Genomic DNA, 27,803 nt, shown 5'->3' with positions numbered 1-27,803 from the left:
GTTTAAGAAGGGCAACAGGGATAATCTGGGAAATGATGGGCCAATGATAGGATTTACTTGCATTTGGAAAATAGAGGATTTATTAAGGCTCATCAGCATGGCCTTGTGATTGAGTTTCTTGAAGAAGTGACAAAGATGATTGAGGGTAGGGCAATGAATGTTGTCTCCATGGACTTCACTCAGCATTTGACAAGATTCCTAATGTTAGGCTGGTCCAGAAAGTTAAGTCACATGGGATCCAAGGTGAGTTGGTAAATTGGATGCAAACTTGACTTGATAATAGGGCACAGAGGGTAATGTGGAGGGATGCTTTTCTGACTGGAGGCCTTTGACCAATGGTGTTCCACAAGGATCAGTACTAGGGCCTATGTTACTGTATATACATTTATAAATGATTTGGATGAAAATGTTGGTGTCTGATTAGTAAGTTCACAGATGACATGAATATTGGTGGAATTGTCATTAGTGAGGAGGGTTATCTAAGAATATAGATCTGTTGGAAAGTTGGGCAGAGTAATGGCAGATGGGGTTTAATCCAGCCAGTTGTGAGGTAATGCATATTGGGAGGTCAAATGCAAGAGGAACATATAGAGTAAATGGCAGGCCCTTAAGAGCTTAATATATAAATAAGCATCATAATTCCCTGACGTGGAAACACAATACCTCACATTTACCCAAATTAAACTCCATCTGCCTCTCCTCAGCTCATTAACCCAATTGATCAAGATCTCTTCACTGTTCACTAGACCACCAATTTTGGTGCCATCTGCAAACTTATTAACGATGCCTCCTAAATTCTCAATCAGAACGTTTATTTAAATGACAAACAAAAATAGACCCAGCATCAATCCCTGCGGAACACAAGCCTGTGGTCCTGGGTTTCCAATCCAAAAAGCAACCCTCCACCCTTTTAAAAGAAAGTTGTAAACAGGAAAAAACCAAGACCTCCCCCACCCCATCCCCCTGCCACCAACACTGCCCCCTCTCCCCCCTCCCCATGACACTGCCCCCATTCCTAGGACAGGGACAACACCAGGTGAAATACAGAACAAAGCCAATGCTACTCTTTCAAAACAGAAAATAAACCTGCCCTGACATTGTTAAACAAAAGGAAAGGCCCTATTACTCGTGGGAGAAAACCAAACAAATAAGCAAGCAAACAAACAAATCGCTCACCCTTGATTCCGTCCCCACCAACCTCTTTTAGGTAGGAACCACAGGGGGGCAAAACGTGTTGTTGGAAAAGCGCGGCAGGTCATGCAGCATCCAAGGAGCAGGAGAATCAATGTTTCGGGCATAAGGAATGCCCTTTCCTGATGAAGGGCTCATGCCCGAAACGTCGATTCTCCTGCTCCTTGGATGCTGCCTGACCTGCTGCGCTTTTCCAGCAACACATTTTCAGCTCTGATCTCCAGCATCTGCAGTCCTCACTTTCTCCAGGAACCACAGGGGGCTAAAATTGAAATAAACTCACGCAAAATAAAGAAAAACAAATAAATGAACAACCAAATAGATCAATCCCCTCTGCTCCATCCCCATTGAACACCCCGGGGCAGGAACAATAACGGTTTAATGTCCAGAGGAAGGTTCCCTGCTTGTTTCAACTAAAGTTAAAATTCTTCTCACACCAATCCCCATTAAACACATCCAGAACAGAGACAATATGGCATTAAAACAAAATCGGAATAAAGGGAAAATAAAGCAGCCTTCTTCCCAGGGCACCAACTGAAAGCAAACATAAGAACTAGAACTTAAGAACTCGGAGTAAGAGTAGGCTGCCTGTCCCCTCAAGCTGCTCCACCATTCAATATGATCATGTCTGATCTTATCGTGGACTCAGCTCCACTTACTCACTCTCTAAGAGTATCCCTTAATTCCTTTATTTTTAAAAAAAACTATCTTAGCTTTAAAAACATTAACTGAAGTAGCATCAACCACTTCACTGGGCAGGGAATTCCACAGATTCACAACCCTCTGGGTGAAGAAGTTGTTCGTCCTCAATTCAGTCCTGAATCTGCTCCCCCCCATCTTGAGGAAGTGCCCTCTTGTCCTAGTTTGTCCTGCCAGTGGAGACACCCTCTCTGCTGCTATCTTATCTATTCCTTTCATAATTTGATGTGTTTCTGTAAGAACCCTCCTCATTCTTCTAAATTCCAAAAATTTTATTCCCAGTTTACTCCGTCTCTCCTCATAAGCTGACTCTCTCAACTCTGGAATCAACCCAGTGAACCTCCTCTGCACCCCCTTCAGTGCCAGCACATCCTTTCACAAGTAAGGAGACCAAATCTGCACACAGTACTCCAGGTGTGGCCTCACCAGCGCCCTGTACAGCTGCAACATATTCTCTCTGCTTTTAAACTCAATCCTTTTAGCAATGAAGGACAAAATTCCATCTGCCTTCTTAATTACCTGTTGTACCTGCAGACCAACTTTCTGTGGTTCATGCACAAGGGCACCCAGGTCCCTCTGCATAGCAGCGCGCTGCAACATTTTATCGTTTAAGTAATAATTCTTTTTACTGTTACTCCTACCAAAATGGATGACTTCACATTTATTAACATTGTATTCCATCTGCTAGACTTTTGCCCATTCACTGAAAGTACCTATGTTCCTCTGCAAAGTCTCCCAGTACTCTGCACACTTTGATCTGCCACTCATCTTAGTGTCATTTGCAAACTTTGACAAGCTACATGTGGTCCCCAACTCCAAAGCATCTCTATATATTGTGAATAATTGTAGTCCCAACATTGATTGCCGACCAGAATAATACTCATTTATCCCCACTCTTTGCTTCCTGTTAGTCAACCAAACCTTGATCCATGTTAATACTTTACCCCAAACACCATGTATCCTTATCTTATGTAGCAGCCTCTTGTGCGCCACCTTGTCAAAGGCCTTTTGGAAATTTAGGTACACCACATCCAGTGGGTCCTCATTGTCCACCATGCTCATAATGTCTTCATAGAATTCCAAAAGATTTGTCAAACCTATACCTGCCCTTCACGAACCCATGCTGTGTCTGCCCAATGGGTTAATTTCTATTGTGATGCCTTGCTATTTCTTCCTTGATAATTGGCTCAAATATCTTCCCCACAACAGAAGTTAAAGCTAACCACTCTATAATTCCCCATCTTTTGTCTACCTCCCTCTTTATACAGTGGCATCACATTTTCTGTTTTCCAATCTGCTAGGACTACCCCAGAGTCCAGTGAATTCTGGAACATTAACACAAGTGCTCTTGTTATTTCTTCCACCATCTCTTTTAGTATCCTGGGATGGATTCTGTCAGGGCTAGGAGACTTGTCTATCCTTAGCTCCATTAGCTTGCCCAACTCTACCTCTTTCGTGATAATGATTGTTTCCAGGTCCTCACCTGCCTTAGTCTCCTTGTCAGTTACTGGCATGTTATTAGTGTCCTCCACTGTGAAGACTGACACAAAAATCAATGTCTCGGCCATTTCATCCTATGGCATAATTAGATGCCCCTTCTCATCCTCTAAAGGACCAACGTTTACTTTAGCCACTCTTTCATTTTATATGGTGATAGAAACTTTTGCTATCTGTCTTTATATTCTGCACTAGTTTTTTTCTCATGTTCTGTTTTACTTTTCTGTCTAGATCTTCTTGTGCCTTTCTGTTGACCTTTACCATTTTCTCGATCTTCCAGTTTCCTGCTGTCCTTGGCCACTTTGTAAACCTTCTCTTTCAATGTGATAGCCTCCCTTGTTTCCTTCAAGACCCATGGCAGATTCCTCCTTTTCTTACAGTCCTTCCTCTTCATTGGAATATACTTTGCTGAGCACTTTGAAACATTGCTTTGTAAGTCCTCCACTGTTTGTCAACTGTCCCACCATAAAATCGTTGTTTCCAGTCTACTTTAGCCAAGTCCTCCCTCATTCTATTGTGGTCTCCCTTGTTTAAATGTAAGACCCTAGTATTGGATTTTATCTTCACACTGTCCATCTGTATTCTAAATGCAACCATACTGTGATCACTCCTTCTAAGAGGATCCCTAACTCTGAGGTCATTAATTATTCCTGCCTCATTATACAGGACCAGATCTAGGATAGCTTGCTCTGGTTCCATTCCATTTCTCTTCAAAAAAACTATCATGGATACACTCATCAAACTCCTCCTCAAGGCCACCCTGGATGAGATGGTCCAACCAATCTTTATGCAGATTAAACCCCCCGAGATAATTGCCATACCATTTTTACAGGCATTAGTTATTTCTTTGTTTCTTGCCCGCCCTAACGTGATGTTATTATTTGGTGACCTTTAGACTACGCTTATCAGTGACTTTTTCTTAGAATTTCTAATGTCCACCCAAATGGATTCACCTTATTCTCCAAAGAACCTAGATCATCTCTCAGCACTGCCCTGATGTTGTCCTTGAGCTACAGCACCTACATTACCTTCCTGTCTGTCCTTCCGGATAATCTGCTACCCCTGGATATTTAACTGCCAGTTGTAACCACCCTGTAACTATATCTCCGTAATGGCTAATAAATCAAATTCATTCGCGATGATTTGTGCAGGTAACTCATCGACCTTGTTAAGAATGCTACGAGCATTCAGATAAAGTGCTCTTATGCTAGCTTTCTTATCCTCATGATTCCAACATCTCGAATAATATCTCCTGAGTTATCCTTCCTTTTTATTTCTTTCATACTTGTACTTAATCACTTCTGCACACATGCTAACCTGTTACATACCTTCTTATTTACCATCATACTTCTTGTCATTTTCCCTTTCCCTTCCCCATGACTCACAAGTTTAAAGTCCTAGTGACCACCCTGTTTATCCTTTTAGCTACAACACTGGTTCCAGATTGGTTCAGGTGGAGACCATCCCATTGGTACAGATTCCCCTGGTTCCAAAACTGATGCCACTGCCCCATGAAGTGGAACCCCTCTTTCCCACACCACTCCCTTAGCCACATGTTTACTTCCCTAATTTTCTTATTCCTAACCCAATTTGCACGTGGCGCGGGCAGTAAGCAGGAGATTATGATCCTTGAGGACCTTATTTTCGTTCCTAGTGCTTGATAATCTCCAAACAGCCTTGCCTATATTATTGTCCCAATGTGCACCACAACAACCGGATCCTCCCCCTCCCGGTCCAATATCTTTTCAAGCCGGTCAGAGATGTCCTGCACCCTGGCACTGGGCAGGCAACACACCTTGCGGGACTCCCGATCCGTCTCACAAAAGGATACTATCTGTTCCCTCTAATTATAGAATCTCCTATAACTACCACTTGTAGTATGCAAACTCTAAAGGCAAAACAGAAACCTATACTGTAGAAACTATGAAATAAAACAAAATATCTTTATCCAGGTTATTGCACTCCAGCTCCTGTGACACCCAGTGGTCTTGCAAGGTCCCACTGTGCAGTGAGGGTCACATACTCCCTCCCCAGGGGCACCCGAGTATGAACGTGAAGGAGGGACAGTCAGGAGCAATAAGCCCCTCTTTGAACTGCTGCCTGGACCTGGTAATGGCCACCTTGGCCAGGCCCAGGAGTAAATCCATGAGAGACCCAAAGACTCAAGCCCTTTGAATCAGGTATCTATAGATCAGGAGTATGGGGTTGAAGTGCAACCAAAATTTTAACTGCAGCCCCCTTCAAAAAACTAAGAAGAGGCCGCAGACGAGCACGCTTGACTTACAAGTGGAAGAGCATCTCCTCCAGGTCACAGAACGTGCCTGTGGTCTGGCACCCGGTAAACTTGCTTAGTCGCCGGTAGCTTCGAGACCACCACGCCCAGCTCTCTCCACCCCAGATCCCCAATGAAGAGGGGAGGACCCTATCGTAGAGGGCCCTCCACTGGGGATCTCTGCTAGTAGAGGGCAAAACGTTACGCCAAGGCATGTTGGGGCAGTGGGTGAAGGTGGAGAATGTGCAGCATCAATCCGTCCAAATCAAGGCTCCATGCTGTTCAAACAGATACCATACCCTACTCATTCCTTGCCTCTCCAAATGGATGTAAATCCTATCTTTTAGAATCCCATCCAACAACTTACCCACCACCGATGTCAGACTCACAGGCCTATAGCTCTCAGGCCTCTCCTCATAGTCTTTCTTAAATGAAGGCACAACATCAGCTATCCTCCAGCCCTTCTTGGTTATAGATGAGACAAATATTTCTGCATGGAAACCCCAAAATTTCCTCCCTAACTTCCCACAACATCCTGGGATACATTTCATCAGGTCGAAGAGATTTATCCATCTTTATATTTTCTAATATCTCCAGTACTTCCTCTTCTGAAATGTGAAATGTATTTAAAGCATCAATGTTTATTTCCCTGAGTCCCTAGCCTCCATTTCTTTCTCCCTAGTACAAGCATTGAATATCTCTCCCATCTGCTGAGATCTAACACAACGGCAACCTCTTTGATTTTTAAGGAGCTCTAGTCTCTCTCTGGTTGCTTTCTTGCCCTTGCTGTACTTGTAGAATCCTTTTGGGTGACCTTTAACCTTAACTGCAAAGGCTCTCATATCCCCTCTTTGCCTTCCTTCTTAAGAATGCCCCTACAATGTTTACTCTCTTCAAGAGATTCAGTTGATCCCAAGGGTCTATATTCAATGTATGATATTTTTTTATTAGAACAAAGAACACGACAGCACAGGAACACGCCCTTCGGCCCTCTAAGCCTGTGCTGACACGTTTTGCCCTACCATATTAAAACTGTCTTCACTTACAAGATCCATATCCCTCTATTCCCTTCCCATCCATGTATTTGTCCGGGTGCTTCTCCAATGCTGCTGTTGTGTCTGCTTCCACCACCTCCACTGGCAGTGTGCTCCCAGCACTCACATCTATTGTGGGAAAAACTTGCCTTGCACATCTCTTTTAAACAATCCCCATCTGCACCTTGAACCTGTGTCCCTCAGTAACTGACCCCTCCACTCTGGCAAAAAAAACCCAAACTTTCCACTCTATTCATGCCATTCATAATCTTATGAGCTCCTATTGGGTTACCAACCACCCCCCCACCCCCACCACAAGCTGCTGCGTTCCAATGAAATCAAACCCCGTCTATCTAACCTTTCTTCCTAGCTAAAGTTCCCCATACCAGGCAACATCCTGATAAACCTTTTCTGTACCCTCTCCAAAGCATCCACATCTAATCTAGAATCTCCCTCTACATTGTCCCCATCAAACACTCCCAGAGCAGTGACAGCACGGGGTTAGGTACAGAGGAGAGCTCCAGCAAAAGTGAGGACTGCAGATGCTGGAAATCAAAGTCTAGATTAGCGTGGTGCTGAAAAAGCACAGCCGGTCAGGCAGCATCCGAGGAGCAGGAAAATCGAAGTTTCGGGCAAAAGCCCTTCTTCAGGACTGCTTTGAAACATCTAGACACAGAGTAAAGCTCCCTCTACACTGTCCCCATCAAACACTCCCAGAACGGTGACAGCACGGGTTTAGAATACAGAGTAAAATTCCTTCTACACTGTTTATGTCAAACACTCCCAGGACAGAGACAGCACAGGGTTAGATACAGAGCAAAGATACACAGGAGTGTTAGATAAATTGTGACAGTGTGCATTATGATCAGTCCACATTAAATGCCAATAAACTCATGCTAAAGAAATGTCTGGTTGAAGAGTTGCTTTCTTGGTTTCAATTCAAACAGTAAACCACGTCAACATTAATACCAGAAGAATCTGTTTCCAGGGATGATTGGATTCGAGCGCTGAGGGCACTAGGACCTGGTGGCATGCTCAGCTGGCTCTATCTATCATCCTGTGAGCTGCTGTTGTACTGCTCAGATTACCAGCACCGTGAAACAGGAAAGGCAGTGTGTACGGCCAGCTCCTGAGCACAGCTGTCCGGCACCCAGGAACACCCAGCTCTCCCGCATTGAGAAACAGCCAGCTCCTGGGCACCAGCTCTCTGGCACTGTGGTCCGGGGCACAAACTCTCCCACATCCAGCTCTTGGGCACAGCTGTCTCGCACTGAGGAACTCTCCAGGGTACAGCTCTCCCGCACCGAGGAACAGTGTGCTGTGCCAACTCTCAGATGATGCCAATGAGCTTGCCCTCTCCACGGGGCTGTTTGTTCATAGACTCCTGATGCCTCCAAAGGCTTGCAGCAAACGCAATGAGTGACAGGTATCACAAGGCTGCTCGGGATGGTTACCTGGATCTGCTGAAAGAGGCGACCAAGAAGGAACTGAACTCCCCCGATGAGGATGGCATGACTCCTACCCTCTGGGCGGTTTACCATGGCAACCTGGAGGCGGTCAGGCTGATCGTCAGCAGAGGGTAGGTCATACCATGGGTCCACTTGCTCCAAACCTTTCCCTGGGACATCTTTTATCTCACATTGATTGAAAGAATCCTCCAATACATAAAGAGACGGGTCAGCCCACTGTGATTGTGCCAGTGTTTTCCAAGGTCCAGGAAATTATCTCACTCTCCCTGTGCTTCCAATAATACTCACATTTCAAATATTTCCTCTGAAGGATGTGCTTTCTCTTCCCCGGAGTGGCTTTTGTTTGTTTTCTATGGTCTGGGTGGTTTAGTGAGTAGCACACTTGGACACAGAGGTCCCTGGGCCCACAGTCCTACTGCAGACAGTGCGAGAGAGTGCTGTCCTGTCAGAGGCGCTCCCTTTCCCATCAGTTAAAGAGAGGGCCCTGCCCTGGGAGATGTTCACAAGCCCCTTGCAGAGTTTTGAAAGAGGAAGGGAGAATCATCTCTGGTATCTTGACTGATGTCCACCCCTCAATCTACAACCATGGCTGTCTGGGGGATCTTGCTGTGTGCAGTCTGGCTGCCTCATTTTCTACATTGCAATCGAAACTTTAAAAGGAAATCTAAAGGCAGAATATGAAAGTGTTGTGTTGTCAACAGGACTTTATTGGCTGTGCAATCAATTAACGCTCCATGTGAATATGGATAGGCCAGCATTTATTAATTTATTATCCAGAGGGTAGTTAAGTGTTACCTCCCTTAGCGTCAGTGCTATTTTCAGGCAGTGTACTCTGGAACATTACTAAACTATTCCCCACCTTGCATCTGACAGTTCTGCCAATTCTCCTCAACCTGTGAGCATCTGGTCACTATCCCTGCAGCCTATGGAGCTAATTGCTCTTCATTCACTCCATCAACAACCACCCCCTAACCCCCACCGAGTCCCTCCATCAGATCTCCCCCTGCCTCCTCTAAGTAGAACAACTGTATGAATTCATAAGTAAATCTCTTGAAGAGTATAAGGAGGAGTCGGGGTGTTATTGAGAGGGAAATCAGAATGGTGGAAAGGGGCTATCTTGGCAGATAAGGTTAAGGATAATCTAAAGAGATTCGACAAGTACATTAAGAGCAGAAGAACTAGGGAGAGAATAGGACCCCTTTAAGATCAACTATGTGTGGAACCACAGATGATAATAGAGATACTAAATGAGTATTTTGTGTCAGTTTTTACTGTGGAGAATGATGGGGAGACTAGGGAACTCAGGGAAAGAAATATTGACGTCTTGTAAACAGTCCAATTACAGAAGAGGAGGTGCTGCTGCTCCTAAAAAACACAAAGTTGGACAATTCTCTGGGACCGGTTCAAGTGTATTTCAGGGAAGTTAGGGAGGAAATTGGGGGGCCCCTAGCAGAGATATCTGTATCATCTACAGCCATGGGTGAGGTGCCAGTGGACTGGAGGGTGACTAATGTTGTGCCTATATGTACGAAAGGCTGTAAGGAGAAGCTGGGAACTATAGACTTGTGAATCTGACATCAGTGGTGGGTAAGTTATTGGAGGGGATTCTGAGAGATAGGATTTACATCCATTTGGAAAAGCAAGGACTGATTATAGCTTTGTGCATGGGAAATGTGTCTTACAAAGTTGACAGAGATTTTGGAAGGTGTGAAAAAATGATTGATGAGGACAGAGCAGTAGACGGATGGATGTTAGTGCAGCCTTTGATGAGGTGGAGAAGGTCAAAAGTCACATGACACCAGGTTACAGTCCAATGGTTTATTTGAAAACACAAGCTTTTGGAGCACTGCTCCTTCACCAAGTGATGGCAGACCATTGCTAACAGCCGACGAAGGAGCAGCTAGTGATTTTAAATAAACCCATTGGACTATAACCTGGTCTTGTGTGATTTTTGAAGAGGTTCTGCATGGTAGACTAATGAATAAAGTTAGGTCACATGGGATTCAGGGTGAGCCTCCCAATTGGTTACAAAATTAGCTTGACAGTGGGAGGCAGAGGGTTCTTGGAGGATTGTTTTTCAGACTGGAGGCCTATGACGAGCAGTGTGCTGCAGGATCAGGGCTCAACCCACTTTTGTTTCTGATATGGATGAGAATTTAAGAGGCATGGTTAGTAAGTTTGCAGATCCTGCCAAAATTGGTGGAATAGTCGACAGTGAAGAAGATTATCTGACTTTGCAAAACAAACTTGATCAACTTGGCCAATGGGCTGAGGAGTGGCAGATGGAGTTTAATTTGGATAATGTGAGGTGTTGCATTTTGGCAAAGCAAACAAGAGCAGGACTTAGACAATTAATGGCAGAGCCCCGGGTAATGTTGTCAAACAGAGAGACCTAGGGGTTCAGGTACATAGTTCTTTGAAATTTGCGTCACAGGTAGACAGGGTCGTGAAGAAAGCATTTATCATGCTCACCTTCATTACTCAGACCACTGAGTATATGAATTGGGATGTTATGTTGCACTTGTACATTAGTGAGGCCTCTTTTGGAATACTGTCGTTCTACTGTAGCATTAAATTGGAGATGATTCAGGAAAGATCAACAAGGATGTCCTGGGACTGAAGGGTTCTCAGGAGAAGTTGGATAGGCCGGGGCACTTTTCACTGGAGTGTCGGAGGTTGAGAGCTGACTGTTTAGAGGTTTATAAAATAATGAGGGGCATCGATAAGGTGAATAGTGGAGGTTGTTTTCCCGAGGGGTAAAGTTCAAAACTAGAGGCCATATTTTTAAGGTGAGAGGAGAAAGATTTAAAAAGGAGCTGAGGGGGTCACATTTTCACGCAGAAAGGAGTCCGTGTGTGGAATGAACTGTCAGAGGAAGTGGCAGATGCAAGTGCAGTTACATCATTGAAAAGGACAGGTACATGAATAGGAAAGGTTTAGAGGGATACAGACCAAACGTAGGCAAATGGGACTAGCTTAGTTTTGGAAACGTGGCCAGCATGGGCGAGTTGGGCCAAAGGGTCTGTTTCTGTGCTATATTACTCTATAACTGAAGTTCTTCCCCAATGTCTTAATCCGCAGTCCTCCCCATCCCTTGTGTTCTGAAATGTTTGATTGTCTTCACAAACCTTTTCAAACCTGTTCACATTTGTGATTGGTAAAGCACCCCGGTCCTTCACCTTGGAGGGATGCTGAGGATAGGGGTACCCTCAGCTATGATGCCTTCTGTGATCCAATAGCCCACCTGCATACACCCATGAAAGGCAGGGGCCTGGTGAGCAGCTGCCACTCGCCCTCAAAACCTACCCATGCCTTTGGGGGGAGGGCAATGGGAGAGGTCAGGAGGTTGTGAGTGAAAGGGAAGGATGAAGAGTGGCCATTGCTGCAAATGCCCCCTCGCTTTGTAATGGTAAATGTTGTGCTGTACCTCACTCATGATAGCCCTTCAGGATTTGCTTGGTATCCGTGGAATCTCACTGTGCATTGGGAAATCCTGTGCATAACCGACTGCCGCTGCCATGTGGGAAACACAGAGTTTGGAAGATCAATAGTTACAGAAAGAGCGCAGCTGGTCAGAAATTGATTTCCCCTTCTCTGGTCTCTCTTGTACCTTGGGGCAGCTCATAGTTCCTCAGCCATTCATCAGCCAGCTCAGTCCAGGGGTCTTGGAACCTGTGAGTCTCTACTGTGTACAGGATCCCAGGCTCTTTATTCTGCTTTCTCCCAGAGCAAGTGACAGTCAGTGTTTGCTGAGGCAGAGAGAGCCACACTGAAACATTAATGATTGTGACATAATCTTTGCAAGTTTACTGAGCGAGAACCAACCGCTAATGACTGAGAAATAAAAGACAGAGTGTAAATATTATATAATGCAGCCAGAACCGAGGTCAGTACCAATAAGAAAATGCTGGGTGAGATTGTGTGTAAATTCTCTGGCAGTTATCAGGGCTCTATTTAATAATCCATGTACGTTATATAAATTGCACAGGATGGTGATCTGGGGGAATCGACACTGCCAGATCTCCACTATATATACGGCAGGGACAGGGAATCCTTTATCCAGATGCTGTCGGTGACGCAGTACACAGTGTACAGTGGGAACACACATGGCTGATAGAGTTCAGTCTCTGCAAATATGAGGTCTCTCATTCTGTATCAAAGGAAAGAGAGATCAGAGTTTATTCTCAGTGTTAAATTGCTGGGAAGTGTGCCAAAGCAAACTGGGATAATATTGCTCCAAGTGATTTTTTTGTTTCACCCATGGGACATGGGTGTTGCTGGCTGGGTCAGCTCTTACTGCCCACACCTAGCTGCCCCTTGAGTAGGGACCATTCAGTCAGTCACACATGTGCCAATGTTGTGAGGGAATGCTCCATTTCACTCCTTTGCCCCAGTTCTGCAAACTTTTCTTTTTGAGAATTTTGAAGGTTCTTACTGAGTTCCAACGAACTACTGAGCTCATGCTCATCTCCCACATGGTTCTGCATCCAGCTCCCACAGCTGATCAGTGTCTCCTGGTGACTGACTCTCCCGTCAAAAACAGTTCCTCCCTTTCTTGTTCACCAGCACCATTCAAATGTTTAACCATTGACATTTAATCTCTCGTTAGCCTTCTCAGCTCGAAGGGGATGTTCATGCTTTCTTAATAATCTCTGTTTAATTGAATCCTGTCTTCCTAGGGCTATTCTCCTATATCCCCTGTCTGTCATCTCCAAGGCCTTGCCAACTTTCTGAAGAGTGCTTTTCCAGGTTCTGAAGATGCCCACTGCTGCAGCTGAGGCTCAACCCAGAGTTGTCTTTTATTCATTCCCCGGATGTGGGCATCACTGGCTAGACCAGATCTATTACCCATTCTGAGTTGCCCGTTGATAAGATGGTGGTGAGCTGCCTTCTTGAACCGTTGCAGTCTGCATGCTGTAGGTTGACCCATGAAACCCTTAGGGAGGGAATTCCAGGATTTTGACCCAGCAACAGTGAAGGTACGACGATATATTTCCAGGTCAGGATGGTCAGTGGCTTGGTAGGGAAATGGCAGGTGGTGGTGTTCCCATATACCTGCTGCCCTTGTCCTTCTAGATGGAAGTGGTCATGGGTTTGGAAAGTACTGTCCAAGGATCTCTGGTGAATTTCTGCAGTGTATCTTGCAGATGGTATACACTGAGGTACCAACTGACAGGGTGTTTGTGGTGAAGGGAGTGGATGTGGTGCCAATCAAGTGGCTTGTTTTTCCTGGATGGTGTTAGGCTTCTTGAGTGTTGTTGGAGCTGCACCCACCCAGGCCAGTGGGGAGGGTTCCATCACACTCCTGACTTGTGCCTTGTAAATGATGGACAGGCTTTGGGGAGTCAGGAGGGGAGTTACTTGCTGTGGTATTCCGAGCCTTTGACCTTCTCTTGTGGCTACTTTGCTTAAGTGGTGAGTCCAGTTGAGTTTCTGGTCAATGGTAACTCCAGGAGGTCAGTACTGGGGGATATTGGTGATGGTCATAGACTGGGATTCTGGAAACTGTTCTGTTGCCATTTCAGTCCACTATTAAAAATACAGAAAAATAAAAAGATGATGTGTCGTTACAGAATTGACCAAAATACTTCAAACATAGTGTGAATAACAGATCTGTTGGGAGATAGCAAGAGGATCAGCCATGATCATATTGAATAGTGAATGGGCCAAATGGTCTCCTTCTGGCCCTATTGGGAAGCAATGGCTTAGTAATTTCGTCACTAGACTAATAATCCAAAGACCCCAGTAATGGTCTGAGGGCTTGGGTACAAATCCTACCTTGCTGGATGATGTAGTTTGATTCAATTAAATGTCTGAAATTAAGAATCTAATGATGACCATGAATCCATTGTTGATTGTTGGAAAAACCCATCTGGGTCACTAATGTCCTTCAGGGAAGGAAACTGCCACCCTTACCTGGTCTGGCCTACATGTGACTCCAGACCCACAGCAAGGGGGCTGACTCTTAATGCCCTGTGAGCAATTATAAATGGGTAATAATTGGCGGTCCAGCCAGTAGCACCCACATCCCTTACATGAATAAAACGAAGTTAAAAATCACACAACACCAGGTTAACACAAGCACACTGTTTCCAATTAAACCTGTTGGACTATAACCTGGTGTTGTGTGATTTTTAACTTTGTACACCCCAGCTCAACACCGGCATCTCCAAATCATGAATAAAACAAAATTTCTGTTCTTATTTTAGAAATGCTATTTTAGAAATGCTATTTTTCGGACAACTCTTATATTTTAGACAGCAACTTCTCAGAGAGTGTGCCTGTACAGTAAACAGAGCATCTGTCATAATGACTATCTCCAGGGAGTCCATACACTATTGGTCTGATTGTCTGAAAATCATCTCCCACTACACCTGCCCCTTCACCAAGCCTAAGCCATACAGCCTCTGTCCCAGACATCTCATAAATCTAGGATTTTCTCATTTTTATTGAGACATGTCCATTAATTCATTGCAGTGGGTGGCACGGTGGCTCAGCACCAAGGACTGGGTTCAATTCCATCCTTGGGCGACTGTCTGTGTAGAGTTTGTACATTCTCCCCGTGTCTGCATGGGTTTCCTCCGGGTGCTCCGGTTTCCTTCCACAATCCAAAGATGTGCAGGTTAGGGGGATTGACCATGCTAAACTGCTCATAGTGCTCAGGGATGTTCATGGCTAGGTGGGTTAGCCATGGGAAATGCAGGGAGGGGGTTTCTGGGGTGGGATGCTCTTCAGAGGGTCAGTGAGGACTCTTTGGGCTGAATAGCCTGTTTCCATGTTGTCGGGATTGTATGAATTGGTGGGTGGAGTTTTTAGGTAAGTTTGTTAATGCAGTGCCTGGAAACCAGGCTCTATACCATGAGGGCACGATCCTGTGTATCAGGTGAAAGTGAATCAGTAACCTCACAAACTATTGGCTAAGGCATTTCCTTGCACACAGTGTCCTTCACTGTAGAGGTGAAGTGTCCACCTTTTAGGACAGGGCATGCTAACAGGGGCGAGGATAGCATAGTGGTAATGTGACTATATCTACAATCCTGAGACCAGCAGCAGTGCTCTGGGGGAAAAAGGCTCACATCCCACCAGGAGAGCTGGAGAAGTTGAAATTGGAATTGAGATCTTGTCTCAGCGATGATGACCACAAAACTGTCATTGATACTTATAAAGCTCCATCATGTTCATTATTGCCTTTTATAAATGATCCTTTGGAGAGGGGGGAGGGGAATCTACTGTCCTTACCTAGTAATTCCTGATGAAGGGCTTTTGCCCAAAACGTTGATTTTCCTGCTCCTCGGATGCTGCCTGACCTGCTGTGCTTTTCCAGCACCACTCTAATCTAAACTCTGGTTTCTAGCATCTGCAGTCCTCACTTTTACAGAGTCTGGTCTATGTGTAAGTCCAGGCCCATGGGTTGACTTGTTGTCTACCCTCTGTAATAACTGCAATAAATGGTGACCTTGCTAGCAATCCCAATAAACAAAAAATATTGACCATGGGGATATTGCTGAGGAGCTGACAGCATCATGATCTACCTCAAACACAGTGAATTGGGAATTAACCCACAGGAAGAAGTAGCAAAGCTGAAAGGCCAGTAGGCCTCAGGCTTTGGTTGTTGAACCATGGATCAGTGAAGCAAAGTCAAATAGGGCACTATCAAATAGGGCTTCGCTATTCAGGACTAGCCACTTTTTATTGGCTGAGCAATGATTGAGTCCGTTACTAAGGAGTTCTAGCTCCCTCATACTTCTCCTCTCCAATTCTGTTCTAGTGAAAGGTGCTATCAAATGCAAGTCTTTCTGTCCAGTTTGTTTTATTCGTCATAAAGAAACCCTCCAGGACAAGCCTGGCCAGAGCTCCTGCTGCCATCTTTCTCTCTCCTTCGCTTGAACCTGTTTCTGGATTCCAGCTGCATGCTGGGACTTTGGATAGTTCTCGGGATGGAGGAGATGAGTTATTTACCAGTCTGTTCAGAGATGTTATAACACACTGCCAAGGGGGCTGGGTCTTGAACCTGGGCCCCTAGTTCCGAGGCAAGGGCACTACCACAGTGTTAGGGGAAGACTGCCTATATGCCGAGCCCTTTCCCAGCTGGGTTGAGCAATATACTCTACATGCAGTTTCCGGGTGATTCCCATTCCCTATTCCAGTCCCTGGGCCCGCTCCCAGCTGGACAGTTGATGCTCATGTCAAGATGGAAAGGATTTAACAAAATGAATCCTTTCACTGTCTCCAGCAGCTTCACATTCCCGTTCAGTCAAAGCCCTGCAGTTCCTGCCTGCATCTCATTTACATTGAGGCTGTAACTCATGTCAAAGGGAGTCCTCTCGAATCTCTCTGGAAGCATTCAACCATCTACCATCATACAGTGACTGAACAGGAACCAATCTTCAGCAACCCGATTTTAATTTGCTTTTAGAGTGATTGATTGATTGGGAGCATTGCTCTCTGACCTTTACTGATTGAGATGGCTCACATTTTGAAATAAATGATCAAGAAGCCAGTGCATCTGCCAATAACTGCTGGCTCTGCCTTTATCTGCCTGGCCCTAAACTCGGGAATTCTTAAACGTTTAGAGTCATAGGGATGTACAACACAGAAACAGACCCTTCAGTCCAACTCATTCATGCCGACTTGATATCCTAAATTAACCTAGTCCCATTTGATAGCACTTTGCCCATATCCCTCCAAACCCTTCCTATTCATATACCCATCCAAATGCCTCTTAAATGTTGCAATTGTACCAGCCTCCACCACTTCCTCTGGCAGCTCATTCCATACACATACCACCCTCTGCATGAAAAAGTTGCCCCTTAGGACCCTTTTATATCTTTTCCCTCTCACCCTAAACCTATCCCCTTTAGTTCTGGACTCCCTGACCCCAGGGAAACGACTGTGTCTATTTATCCTATCCATGCCCCTCATGATTTTATAAACCTCTATAAGGTCACCCCTCAGCCTCTGACGCTCCAGGGAAAACAGCCCCAGCCTGTTCAGCCTCTCCCTGTAGCTCAAATCCTCCAACCCTGGCAACATCCCTGTAAATCTTTTCTGAATCCTTTCAAGTTTCACAACATCGTTCTGATAGGAAGGAGACCAGAATTGCACACAATATTCCAACCAATATCCGAACCAATGTCCTTTACAGCTGCAACATGACCTCCCAACTCCTGTACTCAATACTCTGACCAATAAAGGAAAGCATACCAAACGCCTTCTTCACTATCCTATCTACCTCCGAGTATCTTTCTCTTTCTTCATCTGTTAGAGACTCCATAAAGACAACTTTTTTAATTTGCCCATCATCTCCCTGTGGGGTTTGGTGTCATTTTGATTTTATAAATATTTCCAGTAAAATGCTTCAACATTTTTTAGTATCTATAAGGTGCTGTGTAGAGTCAGGTTGTTGTTGCAGTCTGAACAAGTTCAGAACAAGCGCTAGCTGATGTTAAGCAGGAGACTGGCTCACAGACTGTCCACCAAGCTCCTCATGAGTTGAGGAGTTGGGATGCCCTGTTGATGTTGTACAAGACATTGGTAAGACCTCTTCTGCAGTAGTGTTCAATTCTAGTTGCTCTGTAATTGGAAGGATATTGTTCAGCGGGAGAGGGTTCTGAAGAGGTTTACCAGGATGTTGCCAAGAATGGAAGATTTGTGTTATAAGGAGAGGCTGTATAGGCTAGGACTTTTTTTAACTGAAGTGTAGGAGGTTGAGCATAGACCTGATAGAGATTTTTAAAATCATAAGCGGCATACCATAAGGCATCTCTTCCCTAGGGCAGGGAATTTCAAGGTGAGGGGCATGCTTTTAAGGTGAGAGGAGAAAGGTTTAAAAAAGATGTGAGGGGCAACTTTTTTTACACAGAGAGTGATTTGCATGTGGAATAAACTTCCAGGGGAAGTGCCAGATGCGGGTAGAGTTACAACATTTAAAAGACATTTGGATAAGTTAATGAATAGGAAACATTTGGTGGGATATGAGCTAGGCTCAGGCAGTTGGGACTAGTTCAGTTTTATGGACTAGTTGGACTGAAGGGCCTGTTTCCATGCTGTATGACTCTCTGGTGGTGTCAGGCTGCTAGCAAAGTGCAGGGCATCACTTAGTTTGGAGAGACAGAATTGAGCAGTATGGAAGGAGAAAGTTCAGCATCCTGTGCTGGCTCTTTAAAGCAGTTGTCCAATTGGGTCCACTCGCCACTGTCTTTTACCGGAATCCTTCAAATCTTTCCAAGTATTTGCCAAATGGGTTTGTGAAAGTTTGAATCTACAGCCAGCAGCCTTTGCAATGGGATTCCGAATGGCACCAGCTCACTGTGCAAAAGAGCTCCTCCTCACCTTCCCTTCTGGCCACAGGGAAGATCATTTGTTCCCTGATTATCTGTAACCATCCTCCTCAGGTCCATAGCCCTCCCACGTGTGGAACCAGTGTCTCCTCATTCACTCTATCAAAATCTTCCAACATTTTCAACAACGTGACTTAATCTTCCGATAACCTCCTCTGCCTGAAGGAAATCAATTCCAGTTTCTCCAATCTCTCCACATCTCTGATCTCTCTCATCCCTGGTGCCACACTAAGGACGTACAGATACTGTCACTGGACAAAGAGTCCCAAATCCTGGGCTAAGGTTCCGGGGAACACAGCGACTGCTGGAGAAACTCAGCAGGTCTGACAGCATGTGTGGAGAGAGAGAGAAGAACAGAGTTTATGTTTTGAGCTTGCGATGACACCTCCTCAGAACTGAATATTCTGGGGATATCTGTTCAAATCTCTCCATGATGGGCTTTCTTTTCCAATAAAAAAATTGGAAGGATAAATGTGTATCTCAGTTGTAGTTCAATCATCTCCTCTAGGAAGGAAATCTGCCATCCTCACCTGGTCTGACTTACATGTGACTGAAGACCCACAGCTATGTGACTGACTCTTAACTACCCTCTGGGCAGTTAGGGATGGGCAATAAACATTGATCTAGCCAGTGATACCCACATCCCATGAACAACTTTTTAAAAGCCCTCTTTGCAAAAGGGCCATGTTTTGTCAGCTGATCCAGTCATTACCTCTGAGTCACAGGTTCAAATCCTGCCCCAGAAATGTTTGACCACAGAAGATGAAGGATTTGATGTGGTTCAAACACTGATTTGATTTGGTTTGATTTATTTTTGTCACATGTACCGAGATACAATGAAAAGTATTGTTTTGTGTCTTATCAGGACAAATCATACCTTACATAAGTACATCAGGGAAATTGAACAGACTGCAGAGAAGATGCAGAGAAAGATCAACTCTAACAAATGATAGGTCCATTTGTAAGTCTGATAACAGCAGGAGAGATGCTGTTGCTATGTGGTTTCAAACTTTTACATTTTCTACCTGATGGAATGGTGCGGAAGACAGTATAACCGAGGGGGGGGGGGGGGGGAGTGTGTGTGTGTGTGTGTGTCTCTCTCAAGGTAGCAATAAGTTTAGAGTCAATGGATGGAAAGATGGTTTGCATGATGGACTGTGTTCACAACTCTCTGCAATATCTTGTGGTCTTGCCGCATCAAGCTGTGAAGCATCTGGATAGGATGCTGTCTATGGTTCACCTTCCCGCACCATCCCCCGAAGGGAAAGAACCGTGTGCTGAGAGATGAAACAAACTTGCTTCTTGAATTCCTGACGAAGGGCTTTTGCCCGAAACGCCGGCTCTCCTGCTCCTCGGATGCTGCCTGACCTGCTGTGCTTTTCCAGCACCATACCCTCGACTCTTGCTTCTTAAATTGGCTTGGGGACACCAAGAGCAAGGTTTTGGCACCCGTGAGGGGTGAGTGATGAGAGGATTTGTTCACCTGGGCAGCGTGCTAGTTTACCAGCACCATCCTGCTCTTGTGCCGTCAGTGGGTAGCTGGTTAAGGCACGTTGGCCATTTACAGGGACTGCCTGGGCTTTTCCCTGTACAGTGGTAAAACGGCAGCTGGGCCAGTGTTGTAATTGGATCATGCAGAGAGGGTGCCTTGGGTAGGTGGACCCTCTCCCTCTTCTTGGACTGGGCTGCAGCATCTCCTGCTAACTTCCCAGCTGGCCAAGTTCACTCACTGGCCTTAATAGGACGGTGAACCACTAACAAATCGAGCATTTTGTTATTCATAAGATAGAGGCCTTGCTGGCTGGAGCCAAAATTTATTGCCCATCCCTAGTTGCCGCCTTAAGAAGGTGGTGGTGCCTTCTTGAACCAGTGCCATCGGCCTACTCTAGGTTGACCCACAATGCCTTTAGGGAGTGACACTGAAGGAACGGCGATAAATTTCCAAGTCAGGATGGCGAGTGGAATTTGCAGCTGGTGGGGTTGCCATGTTCTCCCTGTAGTAAAGGTTGCAGGTTTGGAAGGTGCTGACGAGAGACCTTGGGTGAGTGGCTGCAATGTGCCTTGTAGAGGATGTGAATCGGGGAAAATCACAACCAAGTGACACTTCCCTCAGTCCAAATCTTTGAATATAATGGCCAACACTCAAAATCCTCTCTCAAGGTTTGTGTTTAAAAACCTGTGAGATCTAAGGAGAGCAAGGAAAGGGAGGGACTGGGAAAGGGCACTGATAGCTCTGATCACATAGTGCCACACACATTTGACTGGCATCTGTCAATGAAGTGATTTCCCTGCAATCCGTCTCAAACCTGTCAAACCCTCTCAAACCTCAATCCCTCTCAAACCCGTCAAACCCTCTCAAACCTGTCAATCCCTCTCAAACCTGTCAAACCCTCTCAAACCTGTCAAACCCTCTCAAACCTCAATCCCTCTCAAACCCGTCAATCCCTCTCAAACCCGTCAAACCCTCTCAAACCTCAATCTCTCTCAAACCCGTCAATCCCTCTCAAACCCGTCAAACCCTCTCAAACCCGTCAAACCCTCTCAAACCCAATACTCAATTGCCTTTGATCTCAAACAATATTCAAATCATTTTCAGCCGACAGGATCCCAGGATGATTTTCGGAGTACATGAATGCTCTCCTTGGTCACCTGGCTGATTTATAACTCAACCAAAAACAGGGAACAGGTCTTTATTGCGTGCTCATTGTGGGATCTTACTGCACAGCTTGGCAGGCAGCTTCCCCCATGATATAACAGTGAACCTCACTCCAACAATCCTTCATTGGCCCCTCAGGGGAGTGCAGGAACATGCTAAGACTGGGACTGCAGCTATATAAGTACAACTATTCCTTTCACCACATAAAACTCCTTCAGGTGGGAATGGTGGGATGATGAGACTGTGGAATCAGAGGAGATTTGTCACGGTTAAAGGCTGAGATCTGAGTGGTGGGAAGATCAGTCACCCTTCACTCTCACACAGTCAGCACATGGACTGGCGAAGGTATCACATAAGGTTGGTCAAAGGGATATGAATCATTGCAAGATCTCATGATGAAGATTGTTCATCGTTCTGCCCAGATTATGAACCATCGCTGGGGTGGAATGCTAAGAGGGACGTTTGGTTAATACAGTAATCACTTTCCCTTTGCTCAAGATATTTGTCCAATTTTGGTCGCCCTGTTACTGGAAGGATATTATCAAGCTGGAGAAAGTTCAGAAGCGTTTTACCAGGATGTTGCCGGGGATGGAAGGTTTGAGTTATAAGGAAAGGCTGGATAGGCTGGGTGTTTTTTACTGGAGTGTAGAAGGGTAAGAACCTTATAAATGTTTATAAAAACGTTAGATAGGGTTAATTGTCTTTTCCCCCAGACTGGGGGATTTCAAGACCAGGGAGCGCATTTTTAAGGTGCGAGGAAAAAGATTTAAAAAAGATATGAGGGGCAAATATTTTACACTGGGATGGTTTGCATATACAATGAACTTCCTGAGGAAGTGGTGCATTTGGGCACAGTTTCGGGCACAATTGTGTGTGGCACAGTGGCTCAGTGGCTAGCGCCAGGGGCCTGGGGTTGATTCCAACCTTGGGCGACTGTCTGTATGGAGTTTGCACATGCTCCATGTGTCTGGGTGGGTTACTGTTCAGAGGGTCGGTGTGGACTTGTTGGGCCGAAGGGCCTGTTTCCAAACTGTAGGGATTCTAATCTAATTGCAACATTTCAAAGAAATTTGGGTATGTACATGAATAGGAAAGGTTTGGAGGGAGCAGGCAGGTGGAACTTGTTTAGTTTGGGATTATGTTCAGCATGGACTGGTTGGACTGAAGGGTCTGTTTCTGTGCTGCATGACTCTATGAAGCTGAACATTGTGTGGATAATTCCACTCCCCAGAGAGTTAATTCAGGATGAACAGAATTGCTATAAAGTCTATTTTATTTTATGCAGGTGACATTTGATGCTGGTCAGTTATGAGTAATGAGGATGTTTTGCTGCTCAGTGTGCCTGCTGGTCAAAGTCATTCCTCAACTGGAGTGATGTTCGGGAACATATTAACATCAGAAATTTAGTACCACTGTTATTTATGACCCAGACCAGAACAGATAAACCTGGCCTGGCCTCAGTGAACCCAACAGACTGAAATGTCACACACATGAAGTGAATCGTTACTTAACCAACAAATTAGCAGCTCCTCTTTATAGATTCCAAACGCAGGATAAGAGAGTAGGGAGCTTCTAGTTTAAACCTCCAGGTACAACACTCAACCTGCAGCAGCGAGGAAACCGCCTCAAAGTCATTTTTGATCAAATTCCTTCTCACCTGGATTTTCACTGGTTTATAGTGTCACATACGCAGGCTCTGCAGCTGGTGATGTTCACCAGAATACAATCCACATTACCCTTGGAGTGAGAGCATCAGGTGTTGAGTAGAATTAGACCATTCAGCCCATCGGGTCAGCATCCACAATTCGATCATTCTTGTTATGTTATGCCGCACTGTTGGAGGGTCAGTACTGAGGGAGTGCCGCACTGTTGGAGGGTCAGTACTGAGGGAGTGCTGCACTGACAGACGGTCAATGCTGAGGGAGGGCAGCACTGTTAGAGGTTCAGTGCTGAGGGAATGCCACACTGTCAGATGGTCAGCACTGAAGGTGTGCCGCACTGTTGGATGGTCAGTGCTGAGGGAGTGCTGCACTGTCAAAGGGGCAGTACTGAGGGAGTGCCACACTGTCAGAGGGTTAGTGCTGAGGGAGTGCCGCACTGTCAAAGGGGCAGTACTGAGGGAGTGCTGCACTGTCATAGAGTCAGTGCTGAGGGAGTACTGCAGTGTCAGAGGGCCAGTGCTGAGTGAATGCTGCACTATCAGAGGGTCAGTACTGAGGGACTGCTGCACTGTCAAAGGATCAGTACTGATGGAGTGCTGCACTGTTGGATGGTTAGAGCAGAGGGAGTGCTGCACTGTCAGATCATCAGGACTGGGGGAGTGCCGGACTGTCAAAGAATCAGTGCTGAAGGAGGACTGCACTGTCAGAGGGTCAGTGTTGAGGGAGTGCCGGACTATTGGAGGGTCTTGACTCAGGGAGCGCTGCACTGTTGGAGGGTCAATCCTGGGGGACCGCGGCACTGTCAGAGGGTCAGAACTGAGGGAGTGCTGCACTGTCGGAGGGTCAGTACTAAGGGAGTGCTGCACTGTTGGAGGGCCAGTACTGAGGGAGTGCTGCACTGTCAGAGCATCAGTGCTGAGGGAGTGCTGCACTGTCAGGGCATCAGTGCTGAGGGAGTGCTTCACTGTCAGAGGGTCAGTACTGAGGGAGTGCTTCACTGTCAGAAGATCAGTACTGGGGGAGTGCTGCACTGTCAGAGGGTCAGTACTGAGGGAGTGCTTCACTGTCAGAAGATCAGTACTGGGGGAGTGCTGCACTGTCAGAGGGTCAGTACTGAGGGAGTGCTGCACTGTTGGATGGTCAGTGCTGAGGAGGTTCTGCACTGTCAGAGGGTCAGTACTGAGGGAGTGCTGCACTGTTGGATGGTCAGTGCTGAGGGAGTGCCGCACTGTCAGAGGGTTAGTACTGAGGGAGTGCCGCACTGTCAGAGGGTCAGTGCTGAGGGAGTGCTGCACTGTTGGATGGTCAGTGCTGAGAGAGTGCCACACTGTCAAAGGGGCAGTACTGATGGAGTGCCGCGCTGTTGGATGGTCAGTACTGAGGGAGTGCTGCACTGTCATAGAGTCAGTGCTGAGGGAGTACTGCAGTGTCAGAGGGCCAGTGCTGAGTGAATGCTGCACTATCAGAGGTCAGTACTGAGGGAGTGCCGCACTGTCAGAGGATCAGTACTGAGGGAGTGCTGCACTGTCAGGGCGTCAGTACTGAGGGAGTGCCGCACTGTCAGAGGGTCAGTACTGAGGGAGTGCTGCACTGTCAGAGGGTCAGTACTGAGGGAGTGCCGCACTGTCAGATGGTCAGTACTGAGGGAGTGCTGCACTGTCAGATGTTCAGAACTGAGGGAGTGCCACAATGTCAGAGGGTCAGTACTGAGGGAGTGCTGAACTGTCAAAGGATCAGCACTGAAGGAGTGCAGCACTGTTGGATGGTCAGTACTGAAGGAGTGCTGCACTGTCAGAGGGTCAGTAGTGAGGGATTGTCGCACTGTCAGAGGGTCAGTACTGAGGAGGGCCACACTGTCAGAGTGTTGATACTGAGGGAATGCCACACTGTCAGATGGTCAGCACTGAAGGTGTGCCGCACTGTTGGATGGTCAGTGCTGAGGGTGTTCCGCACTGTCAGAGGGTCAGTACTGAGGGAGTGCCGCACTGTTGGATGGTCAGTATTGAGGGAGTGCTGCACTGTCATAGAGTCAGTGCTGAGGGAGTACTGCAGTGTCAGAGGGCCAGTGCTGAGTGAATGCTGCACTATCAGAGGGTCAGCACTGAGGGACTGTTGCACTGTCAAATGATCAGTACTGATGGAGTGCTGCACTGTTGGATGGTTAGAGCAGAGGGAGTGCTGCACTGTCAGATCGTCAGGACTGGGGGAGTGCCGGACTGTCAAAGAGTCAGTGCTGAAGGAGGACTGCACTGTCAGAGGGTCAGTACTGAGGGAGTGCTGCATTATCAGAGGGTCAGTGCTGAGGGAGTGCTCCATTATCAGAGGGTCAGTGCTGAGGGAGTGCTGCACTATTGGAGGGTCAGATCTGAGGGAGCGCCGCAACGTCAGATGACCAGTACTAAGGGAGTGGTGCACCGTCAGAGGGTCAGTGTTGAGAGAGTGCCGGACTATTGGAGGGTCTTGACTCAGGGAACGCTGCACTGTTGGAGGGTCAGTTCTGGGGAACCGCGGAACTGTCAGAGGGTCAGAACTGAGGGAGTGCTGCACTGTTGGAGGGTCAGTACTAAGGGAGTGCTGCACTGTTGGAGGGTCAGTACTGAGGGAGTGCCACACTATCAGATGGTCACCACTGAGGGAATACTGCACTGTTGAATGGGCAGTGCTGAGGGAGTGCCGCACTGTCAGACTGTCAGTGCTGAGGGAGTGCCGCACTGTCAGACTGTCAGTGCTGAGGGAGTGCCGCACTGTCAGAGGTTCAGTACTGAGGGAGTGCCGCACTTTCAGAGGGTCAGTACTGAGGGAGTGCTGCACTGTCAGAGGGTCAGTACTGAGGGAGTGATGCACTGTCAGAGTGTCAGGACTGAGGGAGTACTGCACTGTCAGAGTGTCAGTATTGAGCGAGTACTACATGTCAGAGGGTCAGTACTGAGGGAGTGCTGCACTGTCAGAGGGTCAGGACTGAAGGAGTGCCGCACTGTCAGAGAGTCAGTACTGATAGAATGCTGCATTATCAGAGGGTCAGTGCTGAGGGAGTGCCGCACTGTTGGAGGGTCTGTACTGAGAGAGTGCTGCACTGTCAGAGGGTCAGTGTTGAGGGGATGCTGCACTGTCAGAGGTTCAGTACTGAGGGAGTGCCGCACTTTCAGAGGGTCAGTACTGAGGGAGTGCTGCACTGTCAGAGGGTCAGTACTGAGGGAGTGCTGCACTGTCAGAGGGTCAGTACTGAGGGAGTACTGCACTTTCAGAGGGTCAGTACTGAGGGAGTACTGCACTGTCAGAGGGTCATTACTGAGGGAGTGCTGCACTGTCAGAGGGTCAGGACTGATGGAGTACTGCACTGACAGAGAGTCAGTATTGAGCGAGTACTACATGTCAGAGGGTCAGTACTGAGGGAGTGCCGCACTATTGGAAGGTCAGTACTGAGGGGGTGCTGCGCTGTCATAGAGTCAGAACTGGGGGAGTACTGCAGTGTCAGATGATCAGTACTGAGGGTGTGCTGCACCGCCAGACGGTCAGTGTTGAGGGAGTGCCGGACTGTTGGAAGGTCTGGACTCAGGGAACGATGCACTGTTGGAGGGACAATGCTGGGGGAGTTTTGCACTGTTGGAGGGTCAGTACTGAGGGAGTACTGCACCGTCAGAGGCTCAGTAATGAGGGAGTGCATTAGTACTGAGGGAAAGCTGCATTATCAGAGCGCCAGTGCTGAAGGAGTGCTGCAATGTCCGAGGGTCTGTACTGAGGGAGTGACGCACAGTTGGAGGGTCAGTACTGAGGGAGAGCTGCACTGTAAGAGGATCAGTACTGAGGGCGTGTTGCACTGTCAGAGGGTCAGTACTGAGGGAGTGCCACACAGTTGGAGGGTCAGTGCTGAGGGAGAGCCGCACTGTCAGAGGGTCAGTACTGTGGGAAAGCTGCACTGTCAGAGGGTCAGTGCTGAGGGAGTGCCGTACTGTCAGAGTGTCAGTAATGAGGGAGTGCTGCACTGTCAGAGGGTCAGTACTGAGGGAGTGCTGCACTGTCTGATGGTCTGTACTGAAGGAGTGACGCACAGTTGGAGGGTCAGTACGGAGGGAGTGCTGCACTGTCACAGGGTCAGTACTGAGGGTGTGCCGCACAGTTGGAGGGTCAGTGCTGAGGGAGAGCCGCACTGTCAGAGTGTCAGTACTGGGGGAGTGCCGCACTGTCAGAGGGTCAGTGCTGAGGGAGCGCCGCACTGTCAAAGAGTCAGTACTGCGGGTGTGCTGCACTGTCAGACGGTCAGTGATGAGGGAGTGCCGGACTGTTGGAAGGTCTGGACTCAGAGAATGATGCACTGTTGGAGGGTCAGTACTGAGGGAGTGCTGCACTGTTGGAGTGTCAGTACTGAGGGAGTGCTGCACTGTTGGATGGTCAGTGCTGAGGGAGTGCTGCACCATCAGAGGATCAGTGCTGAGGGAGTGCTGCACCGTCAGAGGGTCAGTGCTGAGGGAGGACCACACTGTCAGAGGGTCAATATTGAGGGAGCGCCGCACTGTCAGAGGATCAGTACTGAGGGACTGCCGCACTGTTGGATGGTCAGTACTGAGGGAGTGCTGCACTGTCGGAGGGTCAGTGCTGAGGCAGTACTGCACTGTCAGAGGGTCAGTACTGAGGGAGTGCTGCACTGTCAGAGGAACAGTGCTGAGGGAGAGCCTCACTGTCAAAGGGTCAGTACTGAGGAAGTGCCGCACAGTTGGTGGGTCAGTACTGAGTGTGCACCACAATGTCAGTGGGTCAGTACTGAGGGAGTGCTGCACTGTCCGAGTGTCAATACTGAGGGAGTGCTGCAGTGTCAGAGGGTTAGTGCTGAGTGAGTGCTGCACCGTCAGAGGGTCAGTGCTGAGGGAGGGCCACACTGTCAGATGGTCAGTATTGAGGGAGTACTGCACTCTTGGATGGTCAGTACTGAGGGTGTGCCGCACTGTCAGTGGTGCAGTACTGAAGTAGTGCCGCACTGTCGAATGGT

The 27,803-nt window shown here is 47.1% G+C and overlaps 1 protein-coding gene across 1 annotated transcript in view; it reads left to right on the top strand.

Moving 5' to 3' along the window:
- The first annotated feature begins 8,108 nt into the window (after positions 1 to 8,108).
- The window catches only part of LOC132827871 (pre-mRNA splicing regulator USH1G-like), a 107,517-nt gene continuing 87,822 nt past the window's right edge, over positions 8,109 to 27,803 (top strand). Inside the window, exon 1 of the mRNA XM_060844626.1 lies at positions 8,109 to 8,272. Coding sequence (XP_060700609.1) covers positions 8,109 to 8,272 — 164 coding nt within the window. The remainder of the gene's footprint in view (positions 8,273 to 27,803) is intronic.

This window comes from Hemiscyllium ocellatum, chromosome 25 (assembly GCF_020745735.1).
Source record: "Hemiscyllium ocellatum isolate sHemOce1 chromosome 25, sHemOce1.pat.X.cur, whole genome shotgun sequence".
NCBI lineage: Eukaryota > Metazoa > Chordata > Chondrichthyes > Orectolobiformes > Hemiscylliidae > Hemiscyllium > Hemiscyllium ocellatum.
The sequence above is the reverse complement of the archived record's forward strand: the minus strand, read 5'-3'. Positions and strand labels throughout refer to the sequence as shown.